This window comes from Mustela nivalis (assembly GCF_964662115.1).
Source record: "Mustela nivalis genome assembly, chromosome: 5".
Classification (NCBI taxonomy): domain Eukaryota; kingdom Metazoa; phylum Chordata; class Mammalia; order Carnivora; family Mustelidae; genus Mustela; species Mustela nivalis.
Genome location: NC_139024.1, coordinates 120,848,347 through 120,865,869, shown reverse-complemented (window position 1 = coordinate 120,865,869; position 17,523 = coordinate 120,848,347). Strand labels below are relative to the sequence as shown.

At 43.2% G+C, this 17,523-nt stretch overlaps 1 protein-coding gene across 1 annotated transcript; it reads left to right on the top strand.

Moving 5' to 3' along the window:
* Window positions 1–16,104: 16,104 nt before the first annotated feature.
* On the top strand, window positions 16,105–17,519 carry MCCD1 (mitochondrial coiled-coil domain 1). The gene is made up of 2 exons (XM_082732874.1): window positions 16,105–16,335; window positions 17,055–17,519. The coding sequence occupies exons 1-2, from the start codon at window positions 16,186–16,188 to the stop codon at window positions 17,238–17,240; spliced, it is 336 nt and encodes a 111-aa protein (XP_082589000.1). The 5' UTR covers window positions 16,105–16,185; the 3' UTR covers window positions 17,241–17,519.
* The last annotated feature ends 4 nt before the right edge of the window (window positions 17,520–17,523 follow it).

Here is a 17,523-nt window from a genome sequence, read left to right as displayed (position 1 = left end):
CTCAGAAACTTCTTCACACCCCCGGTTGATGCTGGTCGACCTCCTCTGAGCGGCTGACAGCCCAGGCTCTCCCAGGCTGCTCAGTCTGAATTCAGGAGCAGCGCAGCGGCGCCCCCGTGTGGTCACAGAGATGAGGTTGGAAAACTCCCCTTTGGCTCAGCCAGGACCTCCCAGGGTCTCCCTCCCTCTGCTCCCAGCACCAGAGCGAGGCTTTGAACACAAGACGTTGCCCCTGTCCCTGTCAGGTTGGGGTGCAAAATGTTTCCCAAAATCTAAAATAATATAGCTATTTCCATAGATGTTTCCCTTGTGTGACCGTTGATTCGGCCCTTAAGATACAGCAAGATCTCCAGGCAATAACAGCTAGCTCCCAGGTCTGGGGTGGACCCCACAAAGACACTGGGTGCCTTATCTCCAAAGATAGGATCTAGGACTCCTAAGTCCCTATCACTTATTTCTGCTGCTGCCTCTGGGACTGGACTCAGTTCCGTACATCTCCAGACATGGCATGAAGGATAAGGGGTGATAGCCCGCAGTGTACTGGATCTAGAAAGGGGAAGATGCTTCTGGGGAAGTGAGGCTGGGGTGTAAATAAGGATGCCATAGGGGAACAGGTTCCAAGGAGGGAAGAAGGAGTCAGGGAGAAGAGTGGCATGGGAAGGACTAGCCTAAGGAACACCTGTTTGTGTTTGGAGAGGGTTCTCTGGGTACTGGACTGGGTAGTAGAGTGAAGGGCAGATGCAGTGCCAGGCCTGGAGGGACCTGCCCTGGGGTTTCAGGGTCCCACTACCCGAGTTAGTACCTCATGACCATGGCTGAGCCCAGACCAGAGCCAGCCAGTTGTCATGGCCTTTAGCTGTCCTCTCCTCCTCTTTGACAAGCTGAGGAGCCACTGAGAAGCCCCTGAGGACCATGTGCAGTGTGGGCTGGACACCGTTGTAGGTTACAAGGACCCCAGCAATAGGACCCGGGCTACTGACCACCCATTTCCCGGTAATGGTCCCTACACCCTCCATGATTCACTGCCAGGGAGTCTGAGGTCCTGCATCTTTCCTCTCTGGTGCCCCAAGCACCCTCAGACTGGACCCCTCAGGCCCTGCTCTCTGCTACTCCCAACCCCTGAACTTAGAGGCTCATGCAACATCCCCAGTCCCAAATCTCATTTCTACCCTGACCTCTGACCCAATACTCCAGTAATGCTGTAGACTGAATGTGCCCCCCAGATTCGTATGTTGAAATCCAGTCCCCAGTGTGATGGTATTAGAAGTTGGGGCCTTTGGGAGGTGATTAGATCATGAGAGTAGAGGCCTCATGAGTGGGATTAGAGTCCTTGTAAAAGAGATCCCAAAGAGTATGTTGTTTAAGCCAACCAACCTGTGGTGTTTTGTGATGAACACCCAAACAGACTGAAACAACCTCCAAAACCAAACACCTCTAAGCTGGTTCAGTCTCAGACCCATTTAAGGAATCTGGCCACAATATGTATTCATTTATTCACAAATATTTAGTGAATGCCTCTGCCTGGCATGATTCTAGGCCTGATAATCATTTAATCAAAACAGACAAAACACCTGCTCTCCTGATGCTTCCAGTCTGACAGGAAATATGGACAATAAATAAAAACACAATAATAGTATTATTATGATATCATATAGTGTGTGTTCCTTTTATCTATTGCTGGGTAGCAACTCCAAAATAAAACAATATTCTATTCGCTCTCACTGTATGCATTGACTGGGCTCAGCAGGCAGCTCTTCAGCTTCATGTGACACAGCTGGGGCTGTAGTCACCTGGAGGCCCAGCTGTTTCAGAACATTCAAGAGTGTTCTCTCATGGGGCACCTGGGGGACTCAGTCGGTGAAGTAACTGCCTTCCAGGTCATGATCCTAGAGTCCTGGGATCGAGCCCTGTGTGATCTCCCTGCTCTGTGGGAAGTCTTCTTCTCCCACTGCCCCTTACCCCCCTCATGCTCTCTCTCTCTCAAACAAATAAAATCTTAAAAAAAGAAAAAAGAGATTTCTCTCATGAGGCTTCAGGCATGACTGCTAAGAGATGGGAGATTTCTAGGGCTACTGGATGATCTAGGTTCTCTTCTTGTGATCTAGGTTCCACCTGCTTCTCCACATGGCTTGGTTGCTCCCAGCTCAGCATCTGGGTTCCAGGAGGGAGAGTTTCAAGCAGCCAAGTCAGAAATCATGAGGCATCTGGACAACTGACTGGCTCAGTTGGTTAAGAGACAGACTCTTGATTTTGGCTCAGGTCATGATTTCAGGGTTGTGAGATTGAGCCCCACCTCAAGCTCTGCAGTCTGCTTGAGAGTCTCTCCCTATGCCCCTCCCCATCCTCTCAAATAAATAAATAAAATCTTAAAAAAAAAAAATCACAAAGCATCTTATGTCAGAACCTCAAAAGTCAAGCAGTGTCACCTTCTCATGTACTAGTCTCAAAACTAGTCACTGATTAAAGAAGAGGGGAGGGGCGCCTGGGTGGCTCAGTGGGTTAAGCCTCTGCCTTCAGCTCAGGTCATGGTCTCAGAGTCCTGGGATCAAGCTTCACTTCCGGCTCTCTGCACAGCAGGAAGCCTGCTTCCATCTCTCTCTGTCTCTCTGCCTACTTGTGATCTCTCTCTCTCTGTCAAATAAATAGATAAATAAATAAATCTTTAAGAAGAGGGGAATTAGGCCCCACCTCTAGACAGATGGTGAGGTCACATTGCAAAAGAGCATGAGGAGTAGAAAATATTGTTGAGGCCATCTGTGAAAAAGAACTCTTCACAGTGCGTTAGATAGTGATTGGAGATGTAGAGGAAAAATAATGCAAAGTTGACAATCAATGCAAGATGATGGGGAGAAGTGGCATCATTAAGGAGGGTGGTAATACAGAAGTCTGTTACATTTCTATACATTAATAATGAAGCAACAGAAAGACAAATAGAGAAAACAATCCCATTTACAGCTGCACCAAAACTAATCAAACACCTAGGAATAAACTTAAGCAAGGAGGTGAAAGACCTGTATTCTGAGAAACATAAAACACTGATGAAAGAAACTAAAGATGACACAAACAAATGGAAAGACACTCCTGTGCATGGATTGGAAAAACAAATATTATTGTAAAGTCCATTCTACCCAAATAAATCTACAGATTTAATGCAATTTTTATCAAAATACCAATAGTATTTTTCACAGAACTAGAACAAACAATCTTAAAATATGTATGGAACTACAAAGGACCCTGAATAGCCAAAGCAATCTTAAAAAAGAAAAATGAAGCTGGAGGTATCGCAATTCCAGATTTTAAGTTATATTACAAAAACAGTATTAAAAAAAACAGTATGGTACTGGCACAAAAATAGACATATAGATCAATGGAACAAGATTGAGAGCCCAGAAAGAAACCCACAGTTATAGAGTCAATTAATCTTTGACAAAGAGGGTAAGAATATACAATGGGTAGAGACAGCCTCTTCAGCAAATAGTGTTGGGAAAACTGACTAGATTTTTTCTCTTTTGTTACATGCAAAAGAATGAAACTGGACCACTTTCTTACATCATACACAAAAATAAACTCAAAATGAATTAAAGACCTCAATGTGTAACATGAAATCATAAAAATCCTAGAAGACAGCATATAGGCAATAATTCCTCAGACATTGGCCATAACAATACTTTTCTAGTTATGTGTCTTTTTTTTTAAGATTTTATTTATTTATTTGACAGAGATCACAAGTAGGCAGAGAGGCAGGCAGAGAGAGAGAGGAGGAAGCAGGCTCCCTGCTGAGCAGAGAGCCCGATGTGGGGCTCGATCCCAGGACCCTGGGATAATAATGAGCCGAAGGCAGAGGCTTTAACCCATTGAGCCACCCAGGCACCCCCTAGTTATGTGTCTTGAGGCAAGAGAAACAAAAGCAAAAATAAACTTCTGAGACTTGATCAAAACACAAAGCTGCACAGCAAAGGAAATAATCAACAAAACTAAAAGGCAACCTACCAAATGAGAGAAGACATTTGCAAATGACGTATCTAATAAAGGTTAGCCCAAAATATATAAAGAACTTAATTCAATTCAACACCCAAAAAACAAGCCAATTAAAAAATGAATAGAGAGGCGCCTGCGTGGCTCAGTGGGTTAAGCCGCTGCCTTCGGCTCAGGTCGTGATCTCAGGGTCCTGGGATCGAGTCCCGCATTGGGCTCTCTGCTCAGCAGGGAGCCTGCTTTCTCCTCTCTCTCTCTGCCTGCTTCTGATCTCTCTCTCTGTCAAATAAATAAATAAAATCTTTAAAAAAAAATGAGCAGAAAACATGAACAGACATTTCTCCAAAGAATATCTACAAATGGACAACAGACACATGAGAGATACTCAATATCACTCATCCTCAGGAAAATGTACATCAAAACCACAATGAGATATCATCTTACACCTATCAGAATGGCTAAAATCAAAAACACAAGAAACAACAAGTAGTTGGTGAAAATGTGGAGAAAAGAACCCTTGTGCACTGTTGGTAGGAATGCAAGCTGGTATAGCCACTGTGGAAAACAGTATGGAAGTTCCTCAAAAAAAACTAAAAATGGACCTACCTTATGATCCAATAATCACACTACTCAGTATTTACCCAAAGGATACAAAAACACTGATTCAAAGGGATGTGTGCACCACTCTGTTTATTGCCGCATTATTTACAATAGCCAAATTATGGAAGCAGCCCAAGAGTCTATCAATAGTTGAATGGATAAAGATGTGCTGTGGAATATACTCATTATATTATACAATGGAACACTCATCCATAAAAAAGAATGATAACTTGCCATTTGCAGTAACAGGGATGGAGCTAGAGCGTATATGCTAAGCAAAGGGAAAAACAACCATATGACTTCACTCAGATGTGGGATTTAAGAAACAAAACAAATGAGCAAAGGGAAAAAAGAGAGAGAGAAGCCAAGAAACAGACTCTTAACTGTTGAGAACAAACTGATAGTTACTGGGTGGAGTGGGGGGATGGGTCAAATAGGCGACGAGATTAAGGAGTACACTTAGCATCATGAGCACTGAGTAATGCATAGAATTGTTGAATCACTATATTGTACACCAGAAACTAATATAACACTGTGTGTTAACCATACTGGAATTAAAAGGGAAAAAAAAAAAAGCAAAAGCAAGGAAAATCAGAACAGGGTAAGATAGGGTGATCAGCATTGGCCTTAATGAAGTAACATTTGAACAGACTTTAAGTAGGTGATAAATTGAGACATGGAAGTATCTGAAGCGAGAACAATTATGAATCAAGCTTTGTACATACCCAGGCTCTGCACTGGGCAGGCACTAAAACTATAGTGGGAATGGAGGTATGCACACTTGTAGAGAGACAGACATCTAAACAGAGAGTTCTGTCACTTTCCTACTCTGGCTTGTAGAAATCCTGGAGCTAGGAGAAGAAAGCTCTGACGTGTGAAGGAAGACTGAGAGAGGAGGGCGGGCGGAGGGGTGGAAAGCCCATTCCTCTGTCCGCCATCTCTCTCTTACATCCAGGGTCCTCCCAGTCTTGCAAGGACTGACGAGGAGGATCTTGAGGACAATCACACTCAAAAGCCGAGAATTGACTCCTCATCTCCCAACATACTGATCCAGGTACAGAAAGGGAAAGAGCTGATTGTGGACTCAGAGGGAGTCAACTTGGGGGGTGGGGGGACAAGACACACTAGGGCTGGGCAGCTATAGAGATCCTCCATGGAGAGGAGCCGAAATATACCTGCCTATGGAGAACTGGGGTTGGATGGACCCCTTAAAGTGACCTGGGTGAGGTAGTATTAGGACAGAGATATGTGTGGGAGTGAATCTCATCCAGCCCCAGCCCATGCTGTCTGCCCTGGTATCCCAGGCCCATCACTTTCCTCCTAAATGGAGATTCTGGGAATGTCCTCAGCAGCCCTCTGATCACTCAGATCTCACTCTCATTCCAAAGTCCTTCTTGCTCCAACCTCCTTCATTTCTGCTGTTTCTTCCATCATAGCCTCAGGCTCTGATGTCTCTCTCTCCTCTTCTGCCCTCCATGGGTAGGAATGGCTCCTTTCCCACAGAGGACCTCGCTCTAGGTGAGAAGCCCAGCTCTTGCTGAGGTTGGAGGAAAGAAAGGCTCAAGAGCCAGTAGTCGGGGAGGGAGAATGGGAACAGCCAGAGCAGAAACGAAGGGGTGGAGGAAGTGATGAAGGAAGATGTTTCCATATAATTTTTCTTTCATACTCAGGGAAAGTTGTCTTTCTCCCAGGCCCAGTGACATGGAAAGAGCAGCGGGGACAGAGAACTATTCCACATGAAGGAAAAGTATAAGTGGTTCCCCTCTCTGCTCTTTTTCTCCTCTGGCCTATTCTGGTCAATTTTGTAAATGAAACTTGTTCATGAAACATGATTTTTTTTTCTTTTAGTAAAGTCTCCAAATATTAGGGAATTAAATTGTTAATATCTAAGCCCTACAGACTGAAAACACAGAAGCTTTAGCAAATACAGACATATATGGAGAACTGGCCATCATACCTTGGGTACTAAAGGCTGCACTGAACAAACTCTAACGTGGTGCTGAAATGGGAGGCACTTACTTGCCTGTGTGAGCTTAAGCAGCTCTTGGAACTTCTGTGTCCTCTTTAGAAAAGTGAAATGAGCACCCAGTACCCAGATCTCAGCCTCTAAATGTCATTCTCCAATGAAAGGAACCAGGGTTCCTTAGGAAAAAAGCTAATTCTATGGCCAAGACAGAAAAAAAAAAACAGGATGATCCTGGAATATCTTGCAATGCCAGAAAGGAAAGTTACCTCCCCCCAAAGAGGGGCATATCAAAGGGACACAGGAGTCAAACTGAAAAAGCTCTCTACGAACAGGGCTGCAACAATATGAACAGAAAAATAATCATAGTATTGGATTATAACCCAAAATATTTTTTTAAATATTGAGTTCATACAGAAATAGATAAATGATTGATAAATTTGAAAATAGAGAGAGAAAGAACCAACAAATCTTCCTTACAGAATAATTCCAAGTAATATGAAGAGAATTCCCTTCCCAGGAGGTGGAGCTTGATTGTCCTTCCCTTGAATGTGGGCTGGACTTGGTGACTCACTTCCAAAGAATAGAATATGGAAAAAGAAAAAACTACTACTAATTGCAAAGTTACTACTTTATAGTAGAGAAGCATGGCAGAAATAACCTTAATTAAATGTTAAAGTTCATGTTGATATCATGCACCCCCCTGATATGATGTGATGAGAAGTTCACTCTACCTCTATGGTATTCTTCCTTAAAATCTATTACCCAATCTAGTCATGAGAAAACATTAGACAAATCCACACCAAGTGACATTCTACAAATTATGTGTCTGGTAGTCTTCAAAACTCTCAAGGTCATGAAAATAGGTAAAAACTAAGAAACGCAACAGATTATAGGATACTAAGGAGGCAAAACTTAATGTATTAAGGTACCCTGGGTTATTAGATACTCCCAGAATAATGTTGCATTGGAAAACAGAAAGCACCAGGCCCAGATAGGTTCATTTGGTAGAATGGTGCATTCTACCAAATATTTAGGTAAGAAGTGATAGCAGTTCTCCACAATCTTTTCCATAAGATAGGTGCAGAAGAACACTTCTAACTCATTTGATGAGGCCAGTATTAACTTAACCTAGCACCAAAACTGAACAAAAATATTACAAGAAAGAAAACTACAGATCCTTGGGACGCCTGGGTGGCTCCGTTGGTTAAGTGACTGCCTTTGGCTCAGGTCATGATCCCAGCGTCCTTAGATCAAGTCCTACATCCGGCTCATTGCTCAGCAGGGAGCCTGCTTCTCCCTCTGCCTCTGCCTACCACTCTGTCTGCCTGTGCTTGCTCTCTCTCTCTCTCTCTCTCTAACAAATAAATAAAATCTTTAAAAGAAAAGAAAACTACAGATCCTTATCTATCATGAACATACACAGAATAATCCTCAACAAAATATTAGCAGATCAAATCAACAATGTATAAAAAGAACAATATACTGCAACTAAGTGGGATTTATTCCAGGTACACAAGGCTAGTCCAGCAATTTAAAACCAATTAACATAACCCATTATATCAACATGCTGAAAAGGAAAAACCACATGATTATATCAATAGTTGCAGAGAAAGTACCTGGCAAAATCTGACACCCATTCATGATTTTAAAAAATAACAAAAACAAAAAACCTCTTAGTCAATGAGGAATAGAGAACTTCAACTTGATGAAGTACATCTACCAAAAAAAAAAAAAAAAAAAAAAAAAAAAAAACCCACATCTAAATCTAACATCATACTTTATAGGGAGAAACTAAAAGCTTTCTTACTAAGATCAGGATCAAGGCAAGGATGTCCTCTCTCACCACTTTTCAACATTCTACTAGAAGTCTTAGCTAATGCAATAAAACAGAAAAGAAGGGGGGAAATGGTATACAAATTGGGAAGGGAGAAATAAATCTGGGTTTGTTGACAGATGGCATGATTGTCCATGTAGAAAATCCAAAAAATCAACAACAAACTAAGAAAAAATGATTATAACAAGGTTGTAGGATATGAGGTTATGAGGTTATATGAGGATATGAGGATATGAGGTTAATATATAAGTCAATCACTTTTCTCTATAAAGGAAAAGTGATTTTCCTCAGCTTACAATAGAGTTATGTCTCAGTAAGTCAATCATAATTTGAAAATACTGTTAAGTCAAAAATGCATTTTTTGCCTTCTTTTAAGTCTTTTTTTTTTTAGTGTCCATCTCCCAGTTATCCCCTACCTCCACCTTTCTGCCCTTCAGCAACCCTCTGTTTCCTATGATTATGAGTCTCTTATGGTTTGTCTCCTTCTCTGATTTCATCATTTTATATTTTTTCCTCTCTTCCCTTATGATCCTCTGTTTTGTTTGTTAAATTCCACATAAGAGTGAAATCATATGATAATTGTCTTTCTCTGGTTGGCTTATTTTGCTTAGCACAATACATGTTCCATCCACGTCATTGCAAATGACAAGATTTCATTGTTTTGATGGCTTCTACATCCATTCATGTGTTGATAGACATCTGGGCTCTTTCCATGGTTTGGCTATTGTGGACATTGCTGCCATAAACGTTGGGGTGCAGATGCCCCTCCAGATCACTACATTTGTATCTTTGGGGTGGATATCTAGAAGTACAATTGCTGGGTTGTAGGGTAGCTCTACTTTTGACTTTTTGAGGAATCTCCATGCTGTTTTCCAGAGTGACTGTACCAGCTCTCATTCCTACCAGCAGTGTAAGAGGGCTCCCCTTTCTCCACATCCCTTGTTAATTTTAGCCATCGTGACCAGTATGAGCTGGTATCTCATTGTCATTTTGACCAAAAATTTATTTAACACACCTAAACTACCAAACATAAATAGCCAAGTCCAGCCTACCTTAAACATACTCAGAACACTTACATTAGCCTACACTTGGGCAAAATTATCTTACACAGAGACAATTTTATAATAAAGTGTTGAGAGGTGCTTGGCTGGCTCAGTCAGAAGAGCATATGATTCTTGATCTCAGGGTTGTGAGTTTGAGCCCCATTGGATGTAGAGATTACTTACATAAATAAAAACTTTTTAAAAAGTGTTAAATAAAATATGTAACTTCTTGAATATTATATTGAAAGTGAAAAATGGTAGTTGTATGGGTATAGAATGGTTGTAAGTATATTGGTTGTTTACCATCACAATTACATACCTGACTGAGAACTGCAGCTCACTGTTGCTGCCCAGAATTACAAGAGAGTATTGTACTACATCACTAGCCTGGGAAAATATCAAAATTCAATATCTGAATTATCCTTTCTACTGAATGTGTTAAAATCAAAAAATTGCAAGTCAAACCATCATAAGTCAGGGACCTTCTGTATACTAGCAATGAACAAGTAAAAGTTAACAAAACTCTGAGGAAAGAAATCAATCTAACCAAAGAAGCAAAGAATCTGTACTCGAAAAATTATAAACACTCATGAAAGAAATTGAGAAAGACACAAAGAAATGGAAAAACATTCTATGCTCATGGATTGGAAGAAAAAATATTGTTAAATGTCTATATTACTTAGAGGCATCCATACCTTCAATGCAATCCCTGTCAAAATACCATCCACTTTTTTCACAGAGTCAGAACAAATACTCCCCAAATCGGTATGGAACCAGAAGAGACCTCAAATAGCCAAAGGAATGCTGAAAAAGAAAACCAAGACTGGTGGCACCACAATTTCGGACTTCAAGCTCTATTACAAAGCTGTAATCATCAAGATAGTATGGTACTGGCACAAAAACAGACACAAAGATCAACGGAACAGAACTGAGAATCCAGAAATGGACCTGCAACTCTATCATCAACTAATCTTCAACAAAGCAGTAAACAATATTCAATGGAAAAAAGATAGTCTCTTTTATTGGGAAAATTGAACAGCCACATGCAGAAGAATGAAGCTGGACTGTTACCTTACACCATACACAAAAATAGACACAAAATGGATGAAAGACTAAATTTGAGACAGAACTCCATCAAAATCCTAGATGAGAACACAGGCAACAACCTCTTTGACCTCAGCCACAGCAACTTCTTGCTAGACACATCTCCAAAGGCAAGGGAAACAAAGGCAAAAATAAACTATTGGGACTTCATCAAGATCAAAAGCTTTTGCACAGCAAAGGAAACAGTAAAACCAAAAGACAACTGACAAATTGGGAGAAGATATTTACAAATGTCTTTTTTTTTTAAGATTTTATTTGTTTATTTGACAGACAGAAATCATAAGTAGGCAGAGAGGCAGGGGGAAGCAGGCTCCCTACCGAGCAGGGCTCAATCCCAGATCCCAGGACCCTGAGATCATGACCTGAGCCAAAGGCGGAGAATTAACCCGCTGAGCCACCCAGGCACCCCTTGCAAATATCTTATAGGATAAAGGACTAGTATCCAAGGCTTATAAGGAACTTATCAAACTCAACACCCAAAGAACAAAAAATCCAAATAAGAAATGGGCAGAAGACAGGAACAGACATTTCTCCAAAGAAGATAAACAAATGGCCAACGGACACATGAAAAAATGCTCAACATCACTCAGCATCAGGGAAATACAAATCAAAACGACAATGAAATACCATCTCACACTGGTCAGAATGGCTAAAATTAACAAGTCAGGAAATGAGAGATGTTGGCAAGGTTGTGGAGAAAGGGGAACCCTCTTACACTGCAGGTAGGAATGAGAGCTGGTGCAGCCACTCTGGAAAACAGCATGGAGATTCCTCAAAAAGTTAGAAGTAGGGGCGCCTGGGTGGCTCAGATGGTTGAACCTCTGCTTTCGGCTCAGGTCATGATCTCAGCGTCCTGGGATAGAGTCCTACATCAGGCTCTCTGCTCAGCGGGGAGCCTGCTCCCCCTCTCTCTGACTGCCTCTCTGCCTACTAGTGATCTCTGTCAAATAAATAAATAAATAATCTTAAAAAAAAAAAAAAAAGGGACGCCTGGGTGGCTCAGTTGGTTGAGCAGCTGCCTTCGGCTCAGGTCATGATCCCAGCATCCTGGGATCGAGTCCCACATCGGGCTCCTTGCTCCGCGGGGAGCCTGCTTCTCCCTCTGACTCTGCCTGCCACTCTGCCTGTGCTCGCTCTTGCTCTCTCTCTGACAAATAAATAAATAAAATCTTTAACAAAAAAAAAAAAAAAAAGTTAAAAGTAGAGCAACCCTACAACCCAGCAATTGTACTACTAGGTATCTACCCCAAAGATACAAATGTAGTGATCCAGAGGGGCACCTGCACCCCAACGTTTATGGCAGCAATATCCACAATAGCCAAACCACGGAAAGAGCCCAAGTGTCTATCAACAGATGAATGGATAAAGAAGAAGCCTTCAGGGGCACCTGGGTGGTTCAGTGGGTTAAGCCTCTGCCTTCGGCTCAGGTCGTGGTCCTGGGGTCCTGGGATCAAGCCCTGCATCAGGCTCTCTGCTCGGTGGGGAGCCTGCTCCCCCCGCCCCACCTGCCTCTCTGCCTACTTGTGATCTCTCTCTCTTTCTGTCAAATAAATAAATAAAATCTTTTTTTTTTTTTAATTTATTTGTCAGAGAGAGAGCGAGCGAGAGCAAGCATAGGCAGATAGAGTGGAAGGCAGAGTCAGAGGGAGAAGCAGGCTCCCTGCGGAGCAAGGAGCCCGATGTGGGACTCGATCCCAGGATCCTGGGATCATGACCTGAGCTGAAGGCAGCTGCTTAACCAACTGAGCCACCCAAGCGTCCCAATAAATAAAATCTTTAAAAAGAAGAAGAAGAAGAAGAAGAAGCCTTCAAAACAATGAAACCTTGCTGTTTGCAATCACATGGATGAAGCTAGAGGGTATTGTGCTAAGCAAAATAAGTCAACCAGAGAAAGATGATTATCATATGATTTCATTCACATGTGGAATTTAAGAAACAAAACAGGATCGTAGGGGAAGAGAGGAAAAAACAAAACAAGATGAAATCAGAGAAGGAGACAAACCATAAGAGACTCATAAGCATAGGAAACAAATGGAGGGTTGTTGGAGGCGAGGGGTGGATGGATGGGGTCAAAGGGTAATGGACATTAAGGAGGGCACTTAATACTATGAGCACTGGATATTATGTAAGACCTCTACCTCTGAAACTAATAATACATTTTATGTTAATCAATTGAATTTAAATTAAAAATTAAAAAAGAAAGAAATCAAAGAACTATATAAATGAAAAGATATTCCATATCCATGGATAGGAAGACTTGATATTGTCAAGATGTCAGTTCTTCCCAATTTAATCTTTAAACTCAACTCAATCTCATTAAAAATATCAGCAAGTTATTTTGTAGATATTGACAAGGTGATTCTAAAGTTTATATGGAGAGGCAAAAGACCCAGAGTAACCAGTCTACCATAAGAACCCAGAGTTAGAGGATTGATACTACCTGACTTCAAGACTTACTATAAAGCTATACTAATCAAGACAGTGTGTGGAGCCTGGGTGGCTCAGTCAGTTAAGCGTCTGCCTTTGGCTCAGGTCCCGGGATGAAGCCCTTGCTCCCTGCTCAGTGGGGAGCCTGCTTTTCTCTCCCTAGCAGCTTGTGTTCCCTTATACTCTATGTCACTATCTTTGTGTCTCTCTTAAATTAAGAAAGAAGAAGACAGTGTATTATGGTACTGGTGAGAAAACAAGTACATTAGTGGAACAGAATAGAGAACCCAGAAATAGACCTACATAAATAGACAGTTGATTTTTTAGATGAAAGTAAAGGCCATATAATGGAGAAAAGATAGTCTTTCAACAAATTGTGCTAGAACAAGTGGACAACCACATGAAAAAAAAAAAAGGTGAGGGGCACCTGGGTGGCTCAGTGGGTTAAAGCCTCTGCCTTCAGCTCAGGTCATGATCCTAGGGTCCTGGGATCATGCCCCACATCTGGCTCTCTGCTTGGTGGGGAGCCTACTTCCTCCTCTCTCTCTCTCTCTCTCTCTCTCTGCCTGCCTCTCTGCCTACTTGTGACCTCGGTCAAATAAATAAATAAATCTTTTTTTTTTTTTAAAGGTGAAATGAGAAAGCTCTCTTGAAAGGTTACTGTGAAGGTCACCTATGACAAGAACAAAAATTGCCCAGCAAGTTCAGTGGACTTCAATATTCCTAAGTACCCATCTCCACAGGAGTGTCATATGAAGGGTCCAGTAATTTATGTCAGTCACTTCAGTCCTGCCAATCCACTGGGTAGGATGCAATATCAGCACATTGGCCTCAGGAAGCTCTGCAGCCCTTTCACCTTATGGGTGATGTTCCCCATAATCTTCTGCTTGGGGCACCTGGGTGGCTCAGTGGGTTAAGCCGCTGCCTTCGGCTCAGGTCATGATCTCAGGGTCCTGGGATCGAGTCCCGCATCGGGCTCTCTGCTCGGCAGGGAGCCTGCTTCCCTCTCTCTCTCTCTCTCTGCCTACCTCTCCATCTACTTGTGATTTCTCTCTGTCAAATAAATAAATAAAATCTTAAAAAAAAAAAAATAATAATCTTCTGCTTGTCCCTGGCTAAAAACAGACTTCACCTACAGAAGCCAGGCCCAACTCTCATTTGATTACGTGTCTATTAGACATAAAGCCTTTTCTTAAAAGGGCGGGGGGGGGGGGCGACTCTATTAAGACATTGAGAGGGGCACCTGGGTGGCTCAGTCAGTTAAGTGTGTCTTCCTCCCAGGTATGATCTCAGGGTCCTGGAATGAGCCCCACATCCAGGAGTCAGCTTCTCTCTTTCCCCTTGCCCTTCCCCCCACCTCATACTCTCTCATTCAAATGAATTAAAAAATCTTAAAAAAAAAAAATAAGACATGAGATGCCCATGAGTAACAAAAACATACAGTAACATTAAATTAAGTAATCTGGCTTGAATGTATTTATCCTCATTCCTTCATTTCCAGGATTACGAGATCTAAAATTCATTCAATAGATCTGAACTGATTCAAATAGCAGCCTTTCCTTTATACCAGTTCTCACAGTTGAACAAAACCCTAATCCATAGACTCTATTTTAACTTAGGGTTTAGAACTACCCACTGTAAATTATTAGGTTAGTCCATTTTGGAGTTTATAACCTAAGATAGAAATGCAGATGGTAGAAATGCCTAGTGTCCAGGAAGGATACTTTATTAGTGCATCATTTAGATTGTCTTAAAGTTTCATTGCTATATTTCTTAATAGCTACAAACCTTGCTTTTAATTTATTAATGTGGTGAGTTTAGCTTCAATATTAGTTGCTTGTGGTCTGTTTAACCTTATACTGGATAGTTTCCCATAGCCATAACATTAGTTTGGGCCTCTTATGTTCCAATAATTAAGACTTTAAGCCATGCATATGTTGCAAGTCAAATATGAATCATGCATACCCTGTCACTAAGAAACATGAGGAAGCTGCTCTTCCCCCAAAATCCTACTGAAGTTCTTGGTTCTTTTTCCATTGAAAAGTAAGAACACGTCAGTTATGGGGAATGTGGGGGTGTTTGGCCTCATCTAAAGGTACTTCAGCAACCCCACCTCTAAGTTCGAGAGCCACTGACCTCCAGGAAGATCACCCTCCCTGGTTCTTGGATCCCCATGCTATGGGAGAGGTCATCTTCCCTCCAAATTCAGCGTGATATCACAAAGATAGTGAGCTGGTTAGCAACTGTCCACTCTCCGGTCATTTTATTTTCTGAGATAACTTTTCTCTGAGGGTCTAGTTTTTTCCCAGATGATCAAAATTGGGACCATCCACTCCCTTCTGAGCCACTTCTGTCCATAGGGATGTAGCAGTGCCCTCCAGCCATAGGACATTTCAGGATATACTGCAAGAAGGCCAACACCAGTACACAAGGCTCATATCACACATGCATGGTGTGTGAACAGAGCTTTTGTTCTACTACAGATTTAAAGTGAAGTCACAGCACCTGGGTGGCTCAGTCAATTAAGTGTCTAAACCCCCCTACAACATGCAATGCAGACAAGAAGGAATGTCATTCTGGGCCAGCAAGAAGGAAAAAATGGAAATAAAGGTGTAATCAATACTTGAGCCAGGTCAATGGCTATGAGCTTTCAAGTCAGGTGGGCCAGGGCATGAATCCTCTGGACTTTTCCACCGATCAGCAGCGGACCTTTACCCTGAAGGTAACCCTCCTGAGCCAATTTCCTGCACACCAGCAATGTAACTTGTACCTTGCAGAACTTAAATGATTAAAGACATAGTGCGGAAAAAAGCAGACACTAAGACTCAGTAGTAAGGGCACCAGTGTTCTAAAGCCAAGTTCTGCCTTGGGCACCTGGGTGCCTCTGTTGGTTAAGCATTGGCCTTCAGCTCAGGTCATGATTTGATTCCAGGATCCTGGGAAGGAGCTCCATGCCCTGCTTCCTGCTCAGTGGAGAGAATCCCTCTCCCCACTGCTTGTGCTCTCCCCCCAATAAATAACATTTTTAAAATAAATAAATAAATAAAGCCAAGTTCTGCCTCAACAAGCAGGACATTTTTCACATCAGGAAGACTGTCTGGGGCCAGGTTGGGAGGGAGGTAAAGGTAGGGGCAGGGCACTGGGCAGGGCCAGTCACTGAAGCGAGGCCAAGGCCTAGAGGGAAGGAGCCAGTTCCTGGTGGCAAGCAGTTCAGACAGCTCCCTGCTACACCGGCCATGGTACTCCCTCTGCCCTGGCTCTCACGTTGCTGCCGTCGCCTCCTCCTGCCTTCCTGGCCCCTGGCCCCCCAGGGCTCCTGGAGGTACTGCTCCCAGAGCCCCAAGGCAAGCACAGAAGAGCAAACCAGCTCCACATGCAGTGGGAAGGTAAGGTCATCCCCAAGGGTATGTGGCAGCAGGTGTGGGGGCAGATGGTAGGGGGGAGGATTCCCTTTCATCTTGTGTCAGGGACCTGCTCCAAGTAGATACCACCCCCACCCCCACAGCTCTTGGCCTAGTTCCAACTTCCAGATCCCCAGCACCCTCCCCACCCCCAACCCCTCTAGACCTCAGGGTTCCCTTTGCCATAGCCCTCCCTTCTTGTAGAGTCCATGAAGTCCTTGAAGAGGAATTTCCCCTAACAGTTAATTATTTCTTAATTGGGGGTAGGGACAGCCAGTCCTCTCCTCTGTATCCTTCCTTGTACACGGAACCCATTTATGACCCCTGAGCAGCAAACTGCCCCCACCCCCAGGCTTATGCCTAAAACAGAAGCTTCCTTGGCTTCACTGATGACCATGTTAATCTAATAGGGTTCAGGGCACCTGGGTGGCTCATCAGGTTAAGCCTCTGCCTTCAGCTCAGGTCATGAACCCAGAGTCCTGGGATCGAGTCCCGTATCGGGCTCTCTGCTCAGCAGGGCTCTCTGCTTCCCCTCCCGTCTCTCTGCCTACTTTGTGATCTCTGTTAAATAAATATATAAATACATAAATAAATAAATAATCTTTTTAAAAACATCTAATAGGGCTCAAAGGTGAGGCAGACCACCCCAAACCTCAGCCCTGTGCCCTGGCTGATGCTTCCTCCCCTCTGCCCCGCCAACTCAGGGTCCCCGCCCCCGCCCCACAGCTGAGCTGGCTCAAGCCGAGGAATTGCTGGAGCAGCAGCTGGAGCTGTACCAGGCCCTACTGGACGGGCAAGAAGGGGCCTGGGAAGCTCAGGCCCTGGTGCTCAAGATCCAGAAGCTGAAGGAACAGATGAGGAGACACCGAGAGAGCCTAGGAGACGCCTAAGCTTCCCACCAGTTCCCACTTTACCTTGGGTCAGAAACATCCTAGCCCCTCCCAAGCCACTAAGAAAAATGGAAGACACCTCCACAAAGGGGAACAATTGGGAAGTAGCAAGGAGCCATGGCCTCTGCATTCTTAGTCACATCACCCTCCCCTCTGACCCCTTGTCATCTGACCTGGGCCCCACAGCAGGGCACACAGTCCTTATAGGAATATACACTGAACCATGGTCCAACCTCACCCCAAATCCAATAAAGGGATGGAACACTTACAGACACCACAGACG

What these genes read in the sequence shown, in the direction of transcription:
- MCCD1 (XM_082732874.1), top strand. Translation starts at nt 16,186, where the DNA reads ATGGTACTCCCTCTGCCCTGGCTCTCACGTTGCTGCCGTCGCCTCCTC. An exon ending in GCTCCACATGCAGTGGGAAG is followed by an intron (nt 16,336 to 17,054) that starts GTAAGGTCATCC and finishes CCGCCAACTCAG; the next exon opens with GGTCCCCGCCCCCGCCCCAC.